General features: G+C 39.7%; 1 protein-coding gene across 11 annotated transcripts in view; it reads right to left on the bottom strand.

The window, feature by feature from the left end:
* NPAS3 (neuronal PAS domain protein 3) overlaps positions 1 to 15,000 on the bottom strand; it is an 839,700-nt gene that overhangs the window by 115,029 nt on the left and 709,671 nt on the right. For all 11 annotated transcript variants that reach the window (XM_023523216.1, XM_023523208.1, XM_023523210.1 and 8 more), the window contains one exon: positions 11,015 to 11,189. In XM_023523216.1, coding sequence (XP_023378984.1) covers positions 11,015 to 11,189 — 175 coding nt within the window. The remainder of the gene's footprint in view (positions 1 to 11,014; positions 11,190 to 15,000) is intronic.

Here is a 15,000-nt window from a genome sequence, read left to right as displayed (position 1 = left end):
TAGTAGAACGAAGATTTTCTGATGGTGTAAGAATTTGGACTATTGTACTACAGTGTGCTGGGTATGATAAAGTACCTTGTCAGGGGCGACTAGATGGCTCAGGGGATTGGTAATGGGATATATAGAGCCTTTCACCCACAGGTCACTGGCTTGAATTTTGTCCAGGTTGGCAGTGACTAAAAGTCATTAACATCTCATGACTGCTTGGTGGCCTATGTGAAATGAGTTTGTTTGTTTGTTTGTTTGTTTGTTTATGTCCATAAATAGTACCTATGGCCAGGGCATCTGGGTACCTCTCTTGCTTTTACAGAAGCATTCCACCAAACCTACCAACCCTTGCTCTGTTTAATAAAGAGATGCCTGGGCACAGGAGAGTAGACTTTTAATTCTTTATGATGTCACCAGTTTACCATTGCTGTTCCTGGTGTTTTTATTTGAAGAGTATATCCTCTGACAATGAGAGGCGTTGACTGGCAGACTGATATTTTTACCAAAGGCATGTGATATATTTTAACAAACCATAAAGAGGAACAGCTTTGAACCCTAGGAGAATTTAAATCTTAATATTTCACGATCAATAGCATATGTGATTTTGTAATTTTCAAAATTTCCAGATTTTTATTACCAACTGATAAAAAAGTGAGAGTGGACAGATGGCATCATCAATACTAATTATGTGAAAGCTTGAGATTTGCATAATTTCTAGAATATTAACCATTAGCTCCTGGCTAAAGACTGACCACAAGGTACATTCCTACCTTTTTCTATTATCTTAGTTCCAAATCATCGTTTCTTCCTTTTGTAAGGCCTCTTAACAATTCTTCTCAAGGTTCACTCACTCACTTCTGGATTAATGAAATGGCCTCTTGAATGGGTTTCTTTGCTTCCAGTCTGCTCTACTCAACACATCCTGCACATTCTTGCAAAAGGATCAGGTACTAAGTCCAGTGAACATAAGTTATCTGTGGACAGGAATCAGCATAATAGCAGGGAGACTATTCTAACAAACAGAGTTGCCTAGGAAGGTCAGAGAATGCCCTCCGCTGGTGGTCTCAGGTAAGGGTTGGATAGCTGTTGTAGATGGACATTGAGGAGCAGCTTGGGGGATTAAAGAGTAGAAAATCTAGGGCCAGGCTGCTTGGATTCAAATCCTAGGTTCTCCATCTAGTAACAATGTGCTTTTTTCCAAGATTTAAAGAAATTGTTCTTCATCTGTAAAATGGGGGAAAATAATGGCACCTTCACAGTTATTTGTGAGAAATGAATGAGGCAGTGAATACCTTAGACTTAGCAGAGTGTCTGACACTTGGTGACCATTTAGTGACTATCAGTAGTTATGCTGTATAAGGGATTCAAGAATCCAGAGGTAACTGTATAATATGACCCTTCAGGGAGGATCCTTCCAAATTCAAAATTTTATTTGTGACAAAATAATGTTTGCATTGGGTCACTGTTCTGTTTAATGAGTTATACTGAGAACTTATCACACCAATCTCAGATGCTTTCCCCTGGCACTCCAGCTCCTCCAAGATCGGCTCCATCCTTAATAAGCATGCATCTTTGCTTCCATGAGGAAGACGGCTCCTTCCTGCCTCCCAAATGCAGCAACTTCATTCTCACTATGCTTCTTGGGATGAGTCTCCAGATGATTGTCTCTACCTCTTTGCTCTTAGGTTGGTTTTAATGCAAGGCATGCAAGTCGTCCCTTCTCATCAAAGCCACCCGCAGTCATTGAGTCTCTCCCTGATTTCTTATACCACTTGCCATTTTATGCCTCCGTCGAGATAGCAGCACTATCGTTCTTTTTTCTCTGTTTGTTGATTGTGTATGAATCTTCTACTGATGATGATCAGTTTTCTAAGGGCAGATGTCATAGCTTCTACCTCCTGTGTTCTCTGCGAGCATCTAGCAAAGTGCTCAAAACAAAAGAAATCGTAGGGCCACAGTCTACTCTGGCGTGGGGTTAGCCTTTTACCATCTCTAATTTTGATTTGGGGTCATTTTGAGAAACAAATTACTTACAATCTGCTCACTTTAAAAATTGAACCATATAGGTAAAACATATAAAAATTATGTATTAACATCATTAATGTTATTAGAGTATTTGCAGTAAGTTATACCTTGAGTAGAAAAGGCTGAGTCAATACATTTTCCAACGCTACAGCATTTTCTGAATTTCAGTTAGTGAAATCAGCCCTGTATAAGTGAAAGGGAAGCAGTTTGGGGGCATCTCCCGTTCAGAATACGCCTATAGAGCCAGAAAGATCAATAGTCAGAGGAACTAATATTCCTGTGAACTTATCACATAGCAGGCATTTTTTAGGCTAATTAACCCCTAAAACCCTTGACAACGTGTACCAAAGTACCTGACAGTCATGTTCCATGTCAAGGCAACTTCCTCCCAAAGCAACTTTCCTGGGCTGTTAATTTCAGGGTTGAAGTTTAAAAACTGAGATAGTTCTGCCAAGATTGTTAACAGCAGTGGCCTATAATATAATCCTCATACACCACAGTGCTCTGATCGTCATCTTCACACTTCTGCACTGTATTAATGACCTGTCTCCCTCACATGACGGTCAGCTCCTGGAAGGCAAGAAACTTCATCTCTGTTTTCCCAGTGCTTCGTATGTCTGACTCATGCCAGACATACACTCAATGGTTACTGAATAGTCTAGACAATCTCTCTTATCAGGTGGGCCTAGATCCTGAATGAGAATTCACTTTGGTTAATAACAACTCGAGAAAAGACCCAAGTTCTTCCCCCTCTCAAGCTAGTATTGTCAACTAACAGAAGTTAGGTGATGTTTCCTGTGGGTTCTAAGAAATCATAATTGTGTTTCATGAGCAGATGTCTCCAGGAGGACACCTCCTGATGAGCTCCACTGTTTGTGCTCTTTTTCCATCTCATGCCTGCCTTGAGAGACTGGTTCTGAAAGGAAGAGCCTGGAGAAGGTACACAGAGCCTGACCCAGTGTTGGCCAGGCAGAGCGGGGACCAAATCCACAAAGACCATTGTGGCTGTGCTCCTGGCTGAAGGGGCATGCAGCTAATGGGAACCAAGAGACTCAAGGCTGAATTTTGCCTAGAATTGACTCAGATGCTACTGTTTACTGTCATATAAAGAGTTTCAAAGTAAGGATGAAAGCAGAGGAATGGATTAAATAGAGAATTTTGGTTCCAAGTGAGAGACTATATATTGTTTAAAAAGATATTTTAGCCCAGTGAAATATGTACATAATGGGATAGCAGGTTTCTCTCTGGACTTCTGGAACCCTTTGGAGTCAATCCCTCTGGTTCAATTCCTACCACAGTCCTATCTCTTTTCTCCATCTAGTTCCTAGGCTTCCCACCTACTCTGACCCTAATCTTGGCTGCTAATCTCACCTGTGTGGTTTGGGGTAAGCCACCTGGAATTTCCATCACTTTTCCCCCATCTGTAAAATAAGGATACCACATCGACCTGCCTCCAAGGGAGAGGGTGTGAATTAACTCCTGTAATTAGTAGTTTCTGTGCTCTGCATACACCAAGGAGGATATGACTGCCAACCATGATCATAGTGGCATGAATATGCTTTGCTTCTAAAGCTATACTCAAGAATAACTGCTTGGCAAAGAGCTGACAACTGAAAGTTGAAAACTTTACACAGAAGCAATATTTCCAGTATTTTCCCCAAGCAATCATGAGTAAATTGCTCACTAGGGGTGGAAATGGTTTCCAGCCAGTTCTGCCTTTTCTGATCTGTGCACCCTGCAAAGCTCAGTCAATGCCAGGTAACTGATCCTTCGTAAGTCTGCTCTTTAGTGCAGAGGAAGAATTCAGAATGGTATAATTTAAACAGGGATAAAATTTCTGTGCAGTGGTATGTATTAAAAGCAAATAACTTGGCTTTGTTCAAGACAAGAGTTATAGAAATAGAATCTATAATTTTTAATTATCCAATGACAAAGAGAACCACATTTTTAAAAAAAATAGAGAACAGGTCATCCATTAACAATTTGTCTTGGGTTTCATTTTAGAAACTCTGAAAATGTACCCCTTATCACCACAGGTAAAGGAAAGCCAAAATTATGACCTAGAAAGCTATATAAAACAACTGTTAAAAATAATGGGGTTAAAACATTGATTTTCTAAACCTTCAATAGAAGACTTAGTAAAAAAAAAAAAAAAATGCTACATATAAACCGAGTGAGCCTATTGTGTATTCTGATAAGACTCGTGCTTCTATTATCGAGCAAACCATTTGCTACCCTGTAAATACCATTATTTTATATAAAAGATGCACTTTTTTGAGTTGCAACCTCTGTGATCTAAATTTTGGAAAGGAAAGTTAGTTTTTGAATGGCATGCAGCACTATGCTGAGATCCAACATCTTCTCTGGGAACAAAAGGGAAGCTGCCCTTCTGTAGCTATGTCAGTCACCAACTCGGATTTTCTCGGGTCAGGGTGTCAAGCCCCAAAGGATGCCTTGCGCTGCAGCTGTGCATTCTGGGAGCTGGCCTGGAAGGGCGGAGCTCAGGTACTGGGCCAGCAGAGCCTGGTGGGAAGAAGAGATTTTACCTTACTTTTTTCAGCTCCCTCAGGCAAGATCCTAGAAATACAAGATTGCTTTGTAAATGTTCTCACTGTACAGAGACAAGCACGCAAAAGCATGAGCATACGCACAAAAAGGTGATAAGTGTGCCTGGGCCTTGCATACCAGAAGAGAACACTGGAAAATATTCCCTTCTCTGGCAGTTCCAAGTGATCTTGTTTAGCTTAGCTGGGTATAAAGGTGACATTTAAGAACAGCCTACTTTCTGCATGAAAAAAATGGTACTGCATCTTTTTTGAGGCAAAAGCAGCATTCTGAGTTTTGCAAGAGAGTCCACATAATAGCACTGGCTTGTTTTTGGAGTATGTGTGTCATCTTCATTCAGGAGTGGCAAAAGGTAATTTCTATTTCATTTCCAAATAACGATGACATAGCTAAGGGAAATAATTTTGCAGATATAATTTTTGGATAAAAGCTGAGTTTATGCCTAACTGATGATCCCTTTGAGTTATGGAAAGATTGGTTTTTGTTAGGCTGCTTTCTGACTATTAGATATTTGCCACATTCATGTGCACATGGGTATTAACAGGAGGCCGGCCAGTTTGGGGTAATCATGAACTTGCCTGGCTCGTTGCTACAGCTCCAGTAGAAAGGCATTTCCTAGTCAATCTATCAGAGGTAACCGTGGTACGTTATCCAATGGATTTATCTTTGCTTATATTGTGTGAATATGGAAAGGAATTCAATGTGTTTACAGTTTGACAAACATTCAACATAAATTATACATTTTATTTTCATTTATTTATTGGGGACTATAGAAAGCAGGAATTTCATTGCATATAAACTGCCATTCAGATGGAAGAATTAGCATTTTCCTGAAAAGGTACACTAATTGTAAAAACAAAATTCACTTCTACCTCAAGTGAGTCACTATGATTTTGTAGTGAGTTTTTAAAAGGCAAAAGTAGAGGGCAGCTCACCCCAGTGACTGTACAGTTTGTATTTTAGACTTCCAGTGCATCCAATATTGTCATCAAGAATATCAAGTGTAATAAATCTCCTGTCATTTGACAACTTGAACGTTGTAGTTACCACACTATTTATATCTGAAAGAACTCAGCCTGATCTTTTAGCATTAGCATGCAGAGCCTTCTCCATGATATTATCTTACCATATAATGACTCCAAAAATCTCACAGAGATTAATGGTGATAACATAATTCCAGAAAGTTGCCACTCTATATGTAGAAATATATTGGCAATAAAAACCAGTCACTGTGTGCCTTTCCTCAGTAGGGGATCTCTCACTTTTCTTTGATTTTTAAAGGCTTCAGATCAATAACTGGAGTGACATTATTAACAGCTCCCTCAACACCTTGGCCAGCACTAATATTAAATCCATTACACCTTCTGTTTGACATTTGCAGTACAGCAGAAAGTGCTGTAGATACAGTCACATTGTCTGGGGACTGGGGTTGGATGTGGGGTTAGTAAGATGGTCTTCCTTGCCTGACTTCTAAATTCATTTCATTGATAGGAAACTTGAACCAATATTAAAAAAAAAAAAATCATAGAACCCTACTCCTTCAACAACCCTATGTTAAATGGTAAATAATTCACCCATAAAAGTACAAGTGTATCTCATATCTGAGCAGTTTTTGAAACAAAATGTTGATCTGATCTTTAGATAAATTTTTATATTCTTTACTGTTATTCCTAAACATTTATTCCTCTAATTATATCACTTGTGAAAATTGTCTAATTTCAGAATTGAGTTCCTATAGAATCAGGAGCTGATCAAATTTACCATAGCACAGAGGCATATGTAGAAAATGCAGATAATTTCCATTCAGGCAAGTACTCAGCTGCTTTAATTTTGTTAACTTTAAAATATTCAGGACATAGAGTAGGTGTAATAGTATAAAGATCATACTACCACAGTGATTATCTTCACCGCCCCCCCATAATAAGCTAGACCTGCCTGAAACTTTAGACAAAACACAATAACCTCATTTTAGACAACAAATGGTTAACCATGCTGCTGTAGTTATTCTTCACCAAAAGTACTGTCTCATACATTTTGCTAAATTGTCTAAATCCTGGTGCAGTATTGATTTCTCCCTCTATGAGCTCGTACCCATTCAATAAGTTGCAAGAACCTCTTGTCCTGGCTGAATTCCCTGCAAAGCAGGATCCAGGTACGTTCCTCCTAACAGTGGTCCTACAGCTGGGAACTGACTGTTAGCTAGTGGGAAACAAACCACTGGAGACAGAAAGGAAATTTTATGTTAAAGTGAGAAACATGACAGAGAAAGTTGCCTGTAAGATTAAGTGGAAAAGCAGGCTACCAGAAGCATGTATGTTATGATCTTATTTTAGCCAAAAAACCAAAAAACTCCCACTCTGTTCCTGTATGTATCTAGGAACAGAAACAATCTAGGAGGATAGATATATAATATATACACACGAATAGTGGGATGTTGGTTTTTATTCTTTGTTTTCTGTATTCTTTTTGATTTTTTTAATGCTTTTTTTATGAGCATGAATTAATTTTATAATTGGAAAAAAACAACTGGAGTAAAACAACAATTTTATGACCTAACTTAAAGAATTTTACTCTCTGCTTTCAAAATAGGGAGATGTTAAAAGTTCCTCCAGAATTTCTTGAAGGAGCTGCTTTTCTGTTTATTAAGCATTTAAAAAAAATGTGGCACCAAAATTTATTAAAAGAAGAGGATAGCACTCATAATTACAGAATCCTTAGATTCTGTAGCACCCAAGATTACAGAATCCTTAGAAGTAATGAAAAGGTATATATAGATCTATGAAAAGAAAACAAGCCATCCGGACATCATGTTCCAGAGGCTCTGTGCTCCTGTAGCCCGCATGACAGGACAGGGCCGTCTCTTCTAAAATGTTTGGGTCGACCCCTAAACTGGCATGTTCGAACTTTGTAATTTTTTAAACAAGGTCACCCATTTATTTTTCTTATGCCTGCCTTAAGATTTCTCCGAAAGGAATATCATATTATTAAACTTTTAATAGATGTGCATACATATAAAATATTTATATGGGTTTGCTGTCCAGTCAACACATATATATATTTTTTTTCTCATTACCTTGAAACTGGTTCAAGACAAGATAGTCACAGGGCCGGCATTTCAAAGAAACAGAATTCCTATTATGGCACAGTATCACTGCCTCTTAGGCCGGTTTAGTCACTTATTTCCTTTTATTATAATGCCAAATGTTATTTAGATTCCAGCCATTTAGTAATGCTACACTGAACACATCAGGGCTTCTGAAAAATTTCATACCTACTAGTCCCTTCATTTTCATAATCACCACATATTGATATCCCTTTTCCAACCAAATTACACTACTGTTTAAAAAAAGAATCTGTTTTACCAGAGTTTAAAAGATTATGATGTAATGAACAACAGTCTTCGAAAATGTTCTTTCGTGTTATTAAGAATTAGGAAATCTTGTTAAAATTCTTTTAGCTTTTAAGAAACATAAGCAGCTTTGGGATGTAGTGCCTGACATGAACTTTTAAGTAATTCCCCTGGAGCAATGATCTGCATTAGTAGAGATATTTAGTTAAAAGGTAGCACCCTACACTGCTTTTCTGTATTTGAACAGTCAATCTAATTGCCTTTTCGAGCCAAAGACTGAAAATAACCCACACGACATACTTTTAAAGCAAAGTAAGTTCTCTAATGGTGAGAGGGACACTCTCCATCAAGGAAGAGAAACCCTTCTCTAGCGATTGTTGCTAAGGAGCCCAAGTTGTTAAAAAATGTAAAAGCAGAGTTTTCAATTTTACTAGTTAAGATGGCTCAAAGAAGGCTGCGAAGGCAGGGGAAAGAAACCCAGGTAAATTTTCAATCGCACTTCAATGTTAAATGACAGAGTAACTTTAAAGGAGATCTGTTATTCTAAAATCCAGAATTTAAGGACTCTCAGCGAGGACTGAGTTCTCACAGTGCACCTAGACTTTTGTGCATACTGGTGCTTCACAGAAGGCATGGGGTTTATCCGAGTTCTTATACTCAATCCTAAACCAGTTTGATTTTGACTCGAGCTTAAGATATCCAAGTAGAACTGGTTTACGGGCCATGGATTTTTTCCCCCCTCTCTATCAAAGTCTCTTCTGAGTGCCAAATCACCCTTAGCGTGTTTGTAGAGACATCAAACTCAATATGACTCAACAGTGTGAACTGGCTGCTGAGAGGATCTAATTCAACCTTAGGATGCATTAACAGAAGTATAGTCGCTTAGACTGAGAAAGGTGACAGTTCTTCTGCTTTGTACTAGTCGGAACACATCTAGAGGGCTGCATTCAGTTCTTAGAACCATATTTTCAAGGATCACCGACAAACTGAAACACAGCCGGGAAGGGCAGTGAGGGTCTTAGGAAAGTGCCATTGAATAATGGTTGTGGAATTAGGGCTGTTTGACCTGGGAAGGAGGGTGGGAGGAAGGGAGGACTTGGTGTACCTGACTTCATATATTTGAGAGGGGAGGATGGAGTAAATGTGAAATGTGGTCCCAGAGGGCAGAGCTTGGATCAGAGCAGGGAATTTAAGGCAAAGAAGACTCTGGCTCCGACTTAGGGATAACTTTGTATTAGAACTGCTCAACAATGGAGTGGGAAGCCCGTACATTAGCTTCCTATCAGGAGCAAGTTCCAGCAGAGACTTGCTTATCTGTTGGTTTTGCTCTAAAGAGATGGCTGCATAGGTTGGATAAAAGGATTGTTGAAGATCCTTCTTAACTTGAGAGTTTGTGATTCAGGGAAACAAAGCCCACTTTTCCAAGGCCTTGGTTCATACAAAGGTTTATAAACTTGAATTCTTACACTGCGTGTTTAAAAGTCATGAGCAGCGCAGGTTCCCCAATCCAACTCCGGAATGAAAAGAGAAGAAAACTATTTTCATGTGCTGCTTCTCAAATATGCCCAGAGGTGAACATCTAATTAGTAAGAAGGCAGTTCCAGCAATCTCACTGACATATCTATTCGGTAAAGTCAGTGAGCTAGGGTATTAGAATATGTGACCCTCCTTCCCCAACAAAATTTTCATTTTTATATGGTAAAGGTTAGTCTTAAATATTCTTTTCTCATGCATGGGGCTCACTGGAGAAGGATGTTCATCAATGCTACAGGATAATGCCCTACAAGCTGCAGCTAACTTAAATGAGGAAACACAGATTGATTCTAGATGGAGTATTTCCAAAAGAGACAAATATGTTTTCCCTTCTGTGTGAGCAAACACACCGTGATTATTTCTAAGCAGGTCAAATTAAAGTATTTTCTTAGAAGTATGTAGAATTATTTTAATGGTAATCTGTAGGTAGGTTTTTCCATTTTTCTTTCTATAAAATGCGTTTGTGGTATGAATCCGTTTTCAAACAACATATCAGGTAAAGTATAAGCATTTTAAAGTGCAAAAATAATTTCCTAAGTAAGCAAATAAAACTTTGCACTTCAAATCAGGCCTTGATTCATTAAAAATCTTAAACTTCTCATGAGAAAAATTAACATTTAAACCACTGCTGCTTGGCCAAGCACTCCACCACACAAGAATATGAAATATCTCCTCTAAAAAAGTACAAAAAGGACAAAACCACAAATGTGGAACTTCAATTAATTTAAAGCCCCAATCAGCAAAGAATAAATCCTTCGCAGATCTAATTACCAGCGCTCTCGGAAGACCCAGGCCGACCAGCCAATCTTCCCCGTGTTTGAACAGCTTGATGAACTAGGGGACTGATGGATATCAAGTCATTTTGTTTAATTTATAAATGGATTTTCCCCTAATACTTAAATTATCATCAGTACAACACAATGAAAATGGGAACATTCTGAATGCAAAGTCTATAAGAGTCCTGGAAGGAATCCCAATGAGGAATGTCACCTCTGTTCATTCCTCTATACAATTGATCTAATTAAATACTGAGGGTGGAAAGGCAGTTTAAAATGTAGCCATTTCTGTTTTCTTTTTAGCCTTAATTTATCTGTTCACATCTTCCAAGTACTTTCTGATGCTTAAAAAAGAAACCGAGATTTCTATAAGTCCCTAATACTTTTAATTCTCCACGAGCCAATATTCAAAAAGTCTCTGCGATAGATTTTGCTGAATAATAAACAAATGCATTACATTTAGCCACGGTGACAATAAAAGGAAGAGGGCTTTCCGAACCTGAGCCTTTTCCCTCCAGTAATTTGACAGAGAAACTAAAGGAACTCGTGCCTTCCACATGTATTGTTCAACTGAAATTAGATCTCTGGATTATACTTATTAAAATGTCTCCTTATTTTCAAATCTCTTCCTTATTTAATTACTGCGCAGGACAGAAAGCTGCATGGAATTGTTAAATACCATTAGACCTATTTATAGTCTCTTCACACTGGCAACTTGAGTGCAATCATTGGCAAAGGTCCTGTCTACCAACCCACACGTTGGGACTGCAATTCCCACCTGGCTCAGGGGTCTCCGACTGGGAGGAGGAAGATGCTGAGCTGGCTCCGTCCTCAGTGGTGCCCTGTGAGAGGAGACCCCGCCCAGGCGGAAGCTTCATGCCCAGCTGCTCTGCCATCTCCACGTGGTCCCCGGGGTGGACATAGTCAAAGACGCTACTGCCTGTCAGCTCCACCTAGAGGGGGGAAGAGAAAGAGTGAGAAAGAAAGGTGTCACAAGCTTTCCATTTTCAAATTCAGCTCCACTGTGATTCAGAGTCTGAGCAGGAAAGGAAATAAATGCAGCCTCCAGACACAATCTTGGTTCTAAGTCTTTATCCTCAAATGCCTAAGGAGTCTTGAAAATGAAAGAGAAAGATTTTTTTTCACATGTATTTATTTAGCAATTGTTTAGGCCAGTCCTTTTCTCATACACTGTTATTTTCATAAAGCCAAAACATTCTGTGATATGTGGATGAGTCTGCCTCGAGTTTAGCTGTTTTATCCTCCACATCATCAAATGCTGGCCTGCATGTTTGGTGTCAACCAGATGATTGACTGAATTCTACACTTTTCTCATTGAGAAGTTTGGGCTTTGTATAAAAGTAGCCAGAGACAGCAGATGAGTATTTTGCTTAAAGTACACAGATTTCCAAGATGCATATTTATACATATCAGCTTATTTTTATGTAAATTTAAATGGGAGAAGTGCTGCTTACAAATATATGCAAAGGCATAATGTTTTCATTAAATATTACTCATTAGCTCTGTAATCATATGGAGAATTTTCCATGCAAAAGAGGTCAGCTGGGGTCTGAAGCAGCCATTTTTTTTCTGCTAGTATCAGCTTGTTTTGCCTCCAACCTAATAAAATTCATGGTACAAATCTCCTTGAGGGCTTTAAAAAATGTTTTATTTTGTATACTCTTTGTATTAGGCTGACTTAAAGGTAGAGAATGAATATGAAATATGAGAAGAGGGTCAGCTTGAAATGGAGGCACTGCCTATTTCGATGCTGTCAAGCACGGCCCCTGTCTGGGTCCCGTGCTCTCTATGAGGGCAGGAGTTGCTGGTAAGGATCGGCCTTACTTCTGATGCTATAACTCTTAACTCCTTCCCAGAATAGCAATAATGCTCCTAAAAGAGTGTAGTTGGATTACAGGTACTGCGACAGGGAGAGATGTGGCAACAGAATAAGAAAAAGCTCTTTCCTGGGTCACTAATGGGTTTCCCAGTCCTCTGGAATTTAACGGTCTCAAGCCGGCTATGGGGTGCCACAGAAACTGCCAGAAGTTCAGTTTATCACAAGTTTTTAAAAACCCCTTCCTAACACACCTGTCTTTCCTGTGTAACTTGCAGTGTCCCTCCAAATTCCACCTGAATGCCTACACTCTTTCTCCTGCCAAGAAGGCAGGCTGGTGGTGGGTGAACTGTCACAGAGAGCATCATACCCAGAGTAATTATTATCCCCAGAACTCCAGTCCCAGTAAAATGATCGCATCTACTCCCGACACCATTTGATTAAAATCTTAACAGGCTACACATCTTCAACATCTATCAATTAACAGAGGTATAGCCAGAAAAATGGGAGGCTAAATTCAGTTTGGCTAATAGCTATTCCTGAAAAAGGCTCGCATAACTTTTACCGAAAATGAGGTACTTTCTCTCTGCTATTAAATTACACTCTCCTACTGTATTACCCGACTACCGACTCTATCATTTTACAATAACTATTTTCTCCATTTGATATTGTTACAGAGCGTAAATCAGAATTCATAAGTGATCAGTTCCGACCCTCTGGGAGGGAGGGATTACATGGAAATAATCCCTTTAATGTGCTCCTTGCCTCTAAGCATTTCACACAGCAGTAAATGGGTAAGCTGACTTTGAGCAATTAAGAAATTAAATGAAACTAATAAAATGTGTGTTTTAATATTTCTTGATGGTTATTTTGTTTGGGGATTAGTGCATATGAGGAAGTCACTCTCATTTTGCATGGAGTCCAAGTGCAGCACTTTAATAAATATTTCTGTCACTTTTCTCAAACTCCGAGTCTTTCTTTAATACTGAAATGTGCCTTTTGGCACAGAGCACAGATTGTGATAAGATGACAACACAGGTGGGAGATACAATAGACTTTTAGGGGTGCTGGTTATTGAATATTCATGTAAAACAGTCTTACGGAGAGGCAGAGTAGGTCTCTAGCTCTGTAGCCTAATTTGCTTGGATGCGTAGGCATTTCTCTTCTACAAAGTAATGTCCGGAGGATAGCACATCTAAAGTAAGACTGAGTCACAATGTGCCATGTCATATTTTGGCATAGTGACAATTTTCTCCTCTGGTGACCTCAAGGGATCCTGAACTAAGATACTCTTAAGCTGAATATTGTATGGGAAGGTTGGCACTGAGAATTTGACCCTATCATAGTCATCATGTATGTATTGTAGTCAAGGTCACATGGTGCAGGGAAAAGCACAAAATAACTGGAGTCATAACCTGACTTGGGGATCAGACACTTTTCCTCCTCTGCTGTGTGACTGTGGACAGTGTAACCTCTACGGGCTTCAGTAGCCTCTTCTGAAAGAGGGTAGAGTTGCTGCTCTGCAAGACTCTGAGACAGGGGGCACCACTCTATGTGGATGGCGCCCCCTTGAGTGCCACTCCATTGGAATGGTGCAAGGCAGCAGCCTGAGAGCTGGGATGAAAACAAAATTTGCTTTGCCTGCCTCACAGCCTAATTTTGAAAATCCAATAAGACCATGCATGAGAAATCACTTTGTGAGAAATAAGCACTACAACATGCCTGCTGTTGTCACTGCTGTTTGGTGGATGACACACAGACATGTATGTGCCTGTGTAACTTTGGCGAGGAGTTCTTAGGGTTTGTGTGGTCACTTTGGGACATCACTTTAATCAGCAGGGAGTGCAGCAGAGGTGATGCATGCTTAGAGCTTCAGCTACAACAATAACAATATTAGCAGCTACCTACTACCATGTATACGTACTTTTCATACTCTTCTTTGATTAATCCTCAAAAGAGTCTTTTGAACTGGTATAATCATCCTGATTTTACATCATCACATCTTACATTTATCACTTTCTACATTTCTCATGCTTTTTTCACTTCACTTGTTTCAATTTTAGAGCTAGCAAAGACCTTTAAAACCATCCATTAATACCTCCTTATTTAATAGGTGAAAACTTTATAGTTCTGAGAAGTTTCAGGGCTTATTCAAGTTTACCTAGATATTTAGTGGTGGAAGCAGGATTGTAAGCTCACTGGCTAATGCTCAGTTCACTACTTTTCTCACTAAACCCTTGTCTGATTTGTTTCTTTGGTTTAGTATACCTGCTTTAGTACCTACTTTTGTCCCAAGAGCACAATGGTAAAGCATCCTTAGCCCAAGGAGTTGCCAGGCCACCTGCCCTCAGCCTTCTTCCTCCATGGTGCTCATTGTTCTCCCCTGAATAAAAGTGAAGCTAAAGGATAGAGGAGCTCAGGCTTCTGGTCAAGATGGCAACGTAGGTAAATGTTGTTCTCACCTCCTCCCATGACCTCATCAAAATGACAATAAATTATAGAACAGCCATCATTGAGAACCACCTGAAGACTAGCTGAACAGAAGTCCTATAACTAAGGATATAAGGAAGCCACACTGAGACTGGTTGTAGGGGTGGAGACACAGAATGGGCCAGTCCCACACTAACAGTGTGGCGATGAAGAATCGGGACGGATGTCTTGGCTGTGGAGGTCTTCTCTAAGGAGCAAGGGGTTCCAGCCCCACATCAGGCTCCCCAGCCCAGGGAAGTGCTGGGAAGAAGAGTACCATAGCATCTGGCTGTGAAAATCAGCAGGGATTGCATCCCAGTGAGACAGAGGGCTGCTGGAGTACCTAGCATCCCTCTTAAAGGGCCCATGCAAGGACTTTACTTGCTCACAAACTCACTCACTCTAGGCTCTAGTGCAGGGGCAGCAGCTCAAAAAGTGCCAGGGACATATAGGAAGTA

This window comes from Pteropus vampyrus, unplaced genomic scaffold (assembly GCF_000151845.1).
Source record: "Pteropus vampyrus isolate Shadow unplaced genomic scaffold, Pvam_2.0 Scaffold384, whole genome shotgun sequence".
Taxonomy (NCBI): Eukaryota; Metazoa; Chordata; class Mammalia; order Chiroptera; family Pteropodidae; genus Pteropus; species Pteropus vampyrus.
Note: the sequence above shows the minus strand (reverse complement) of the source record. Positions and strands in the feature narration are given on the sequence as shown.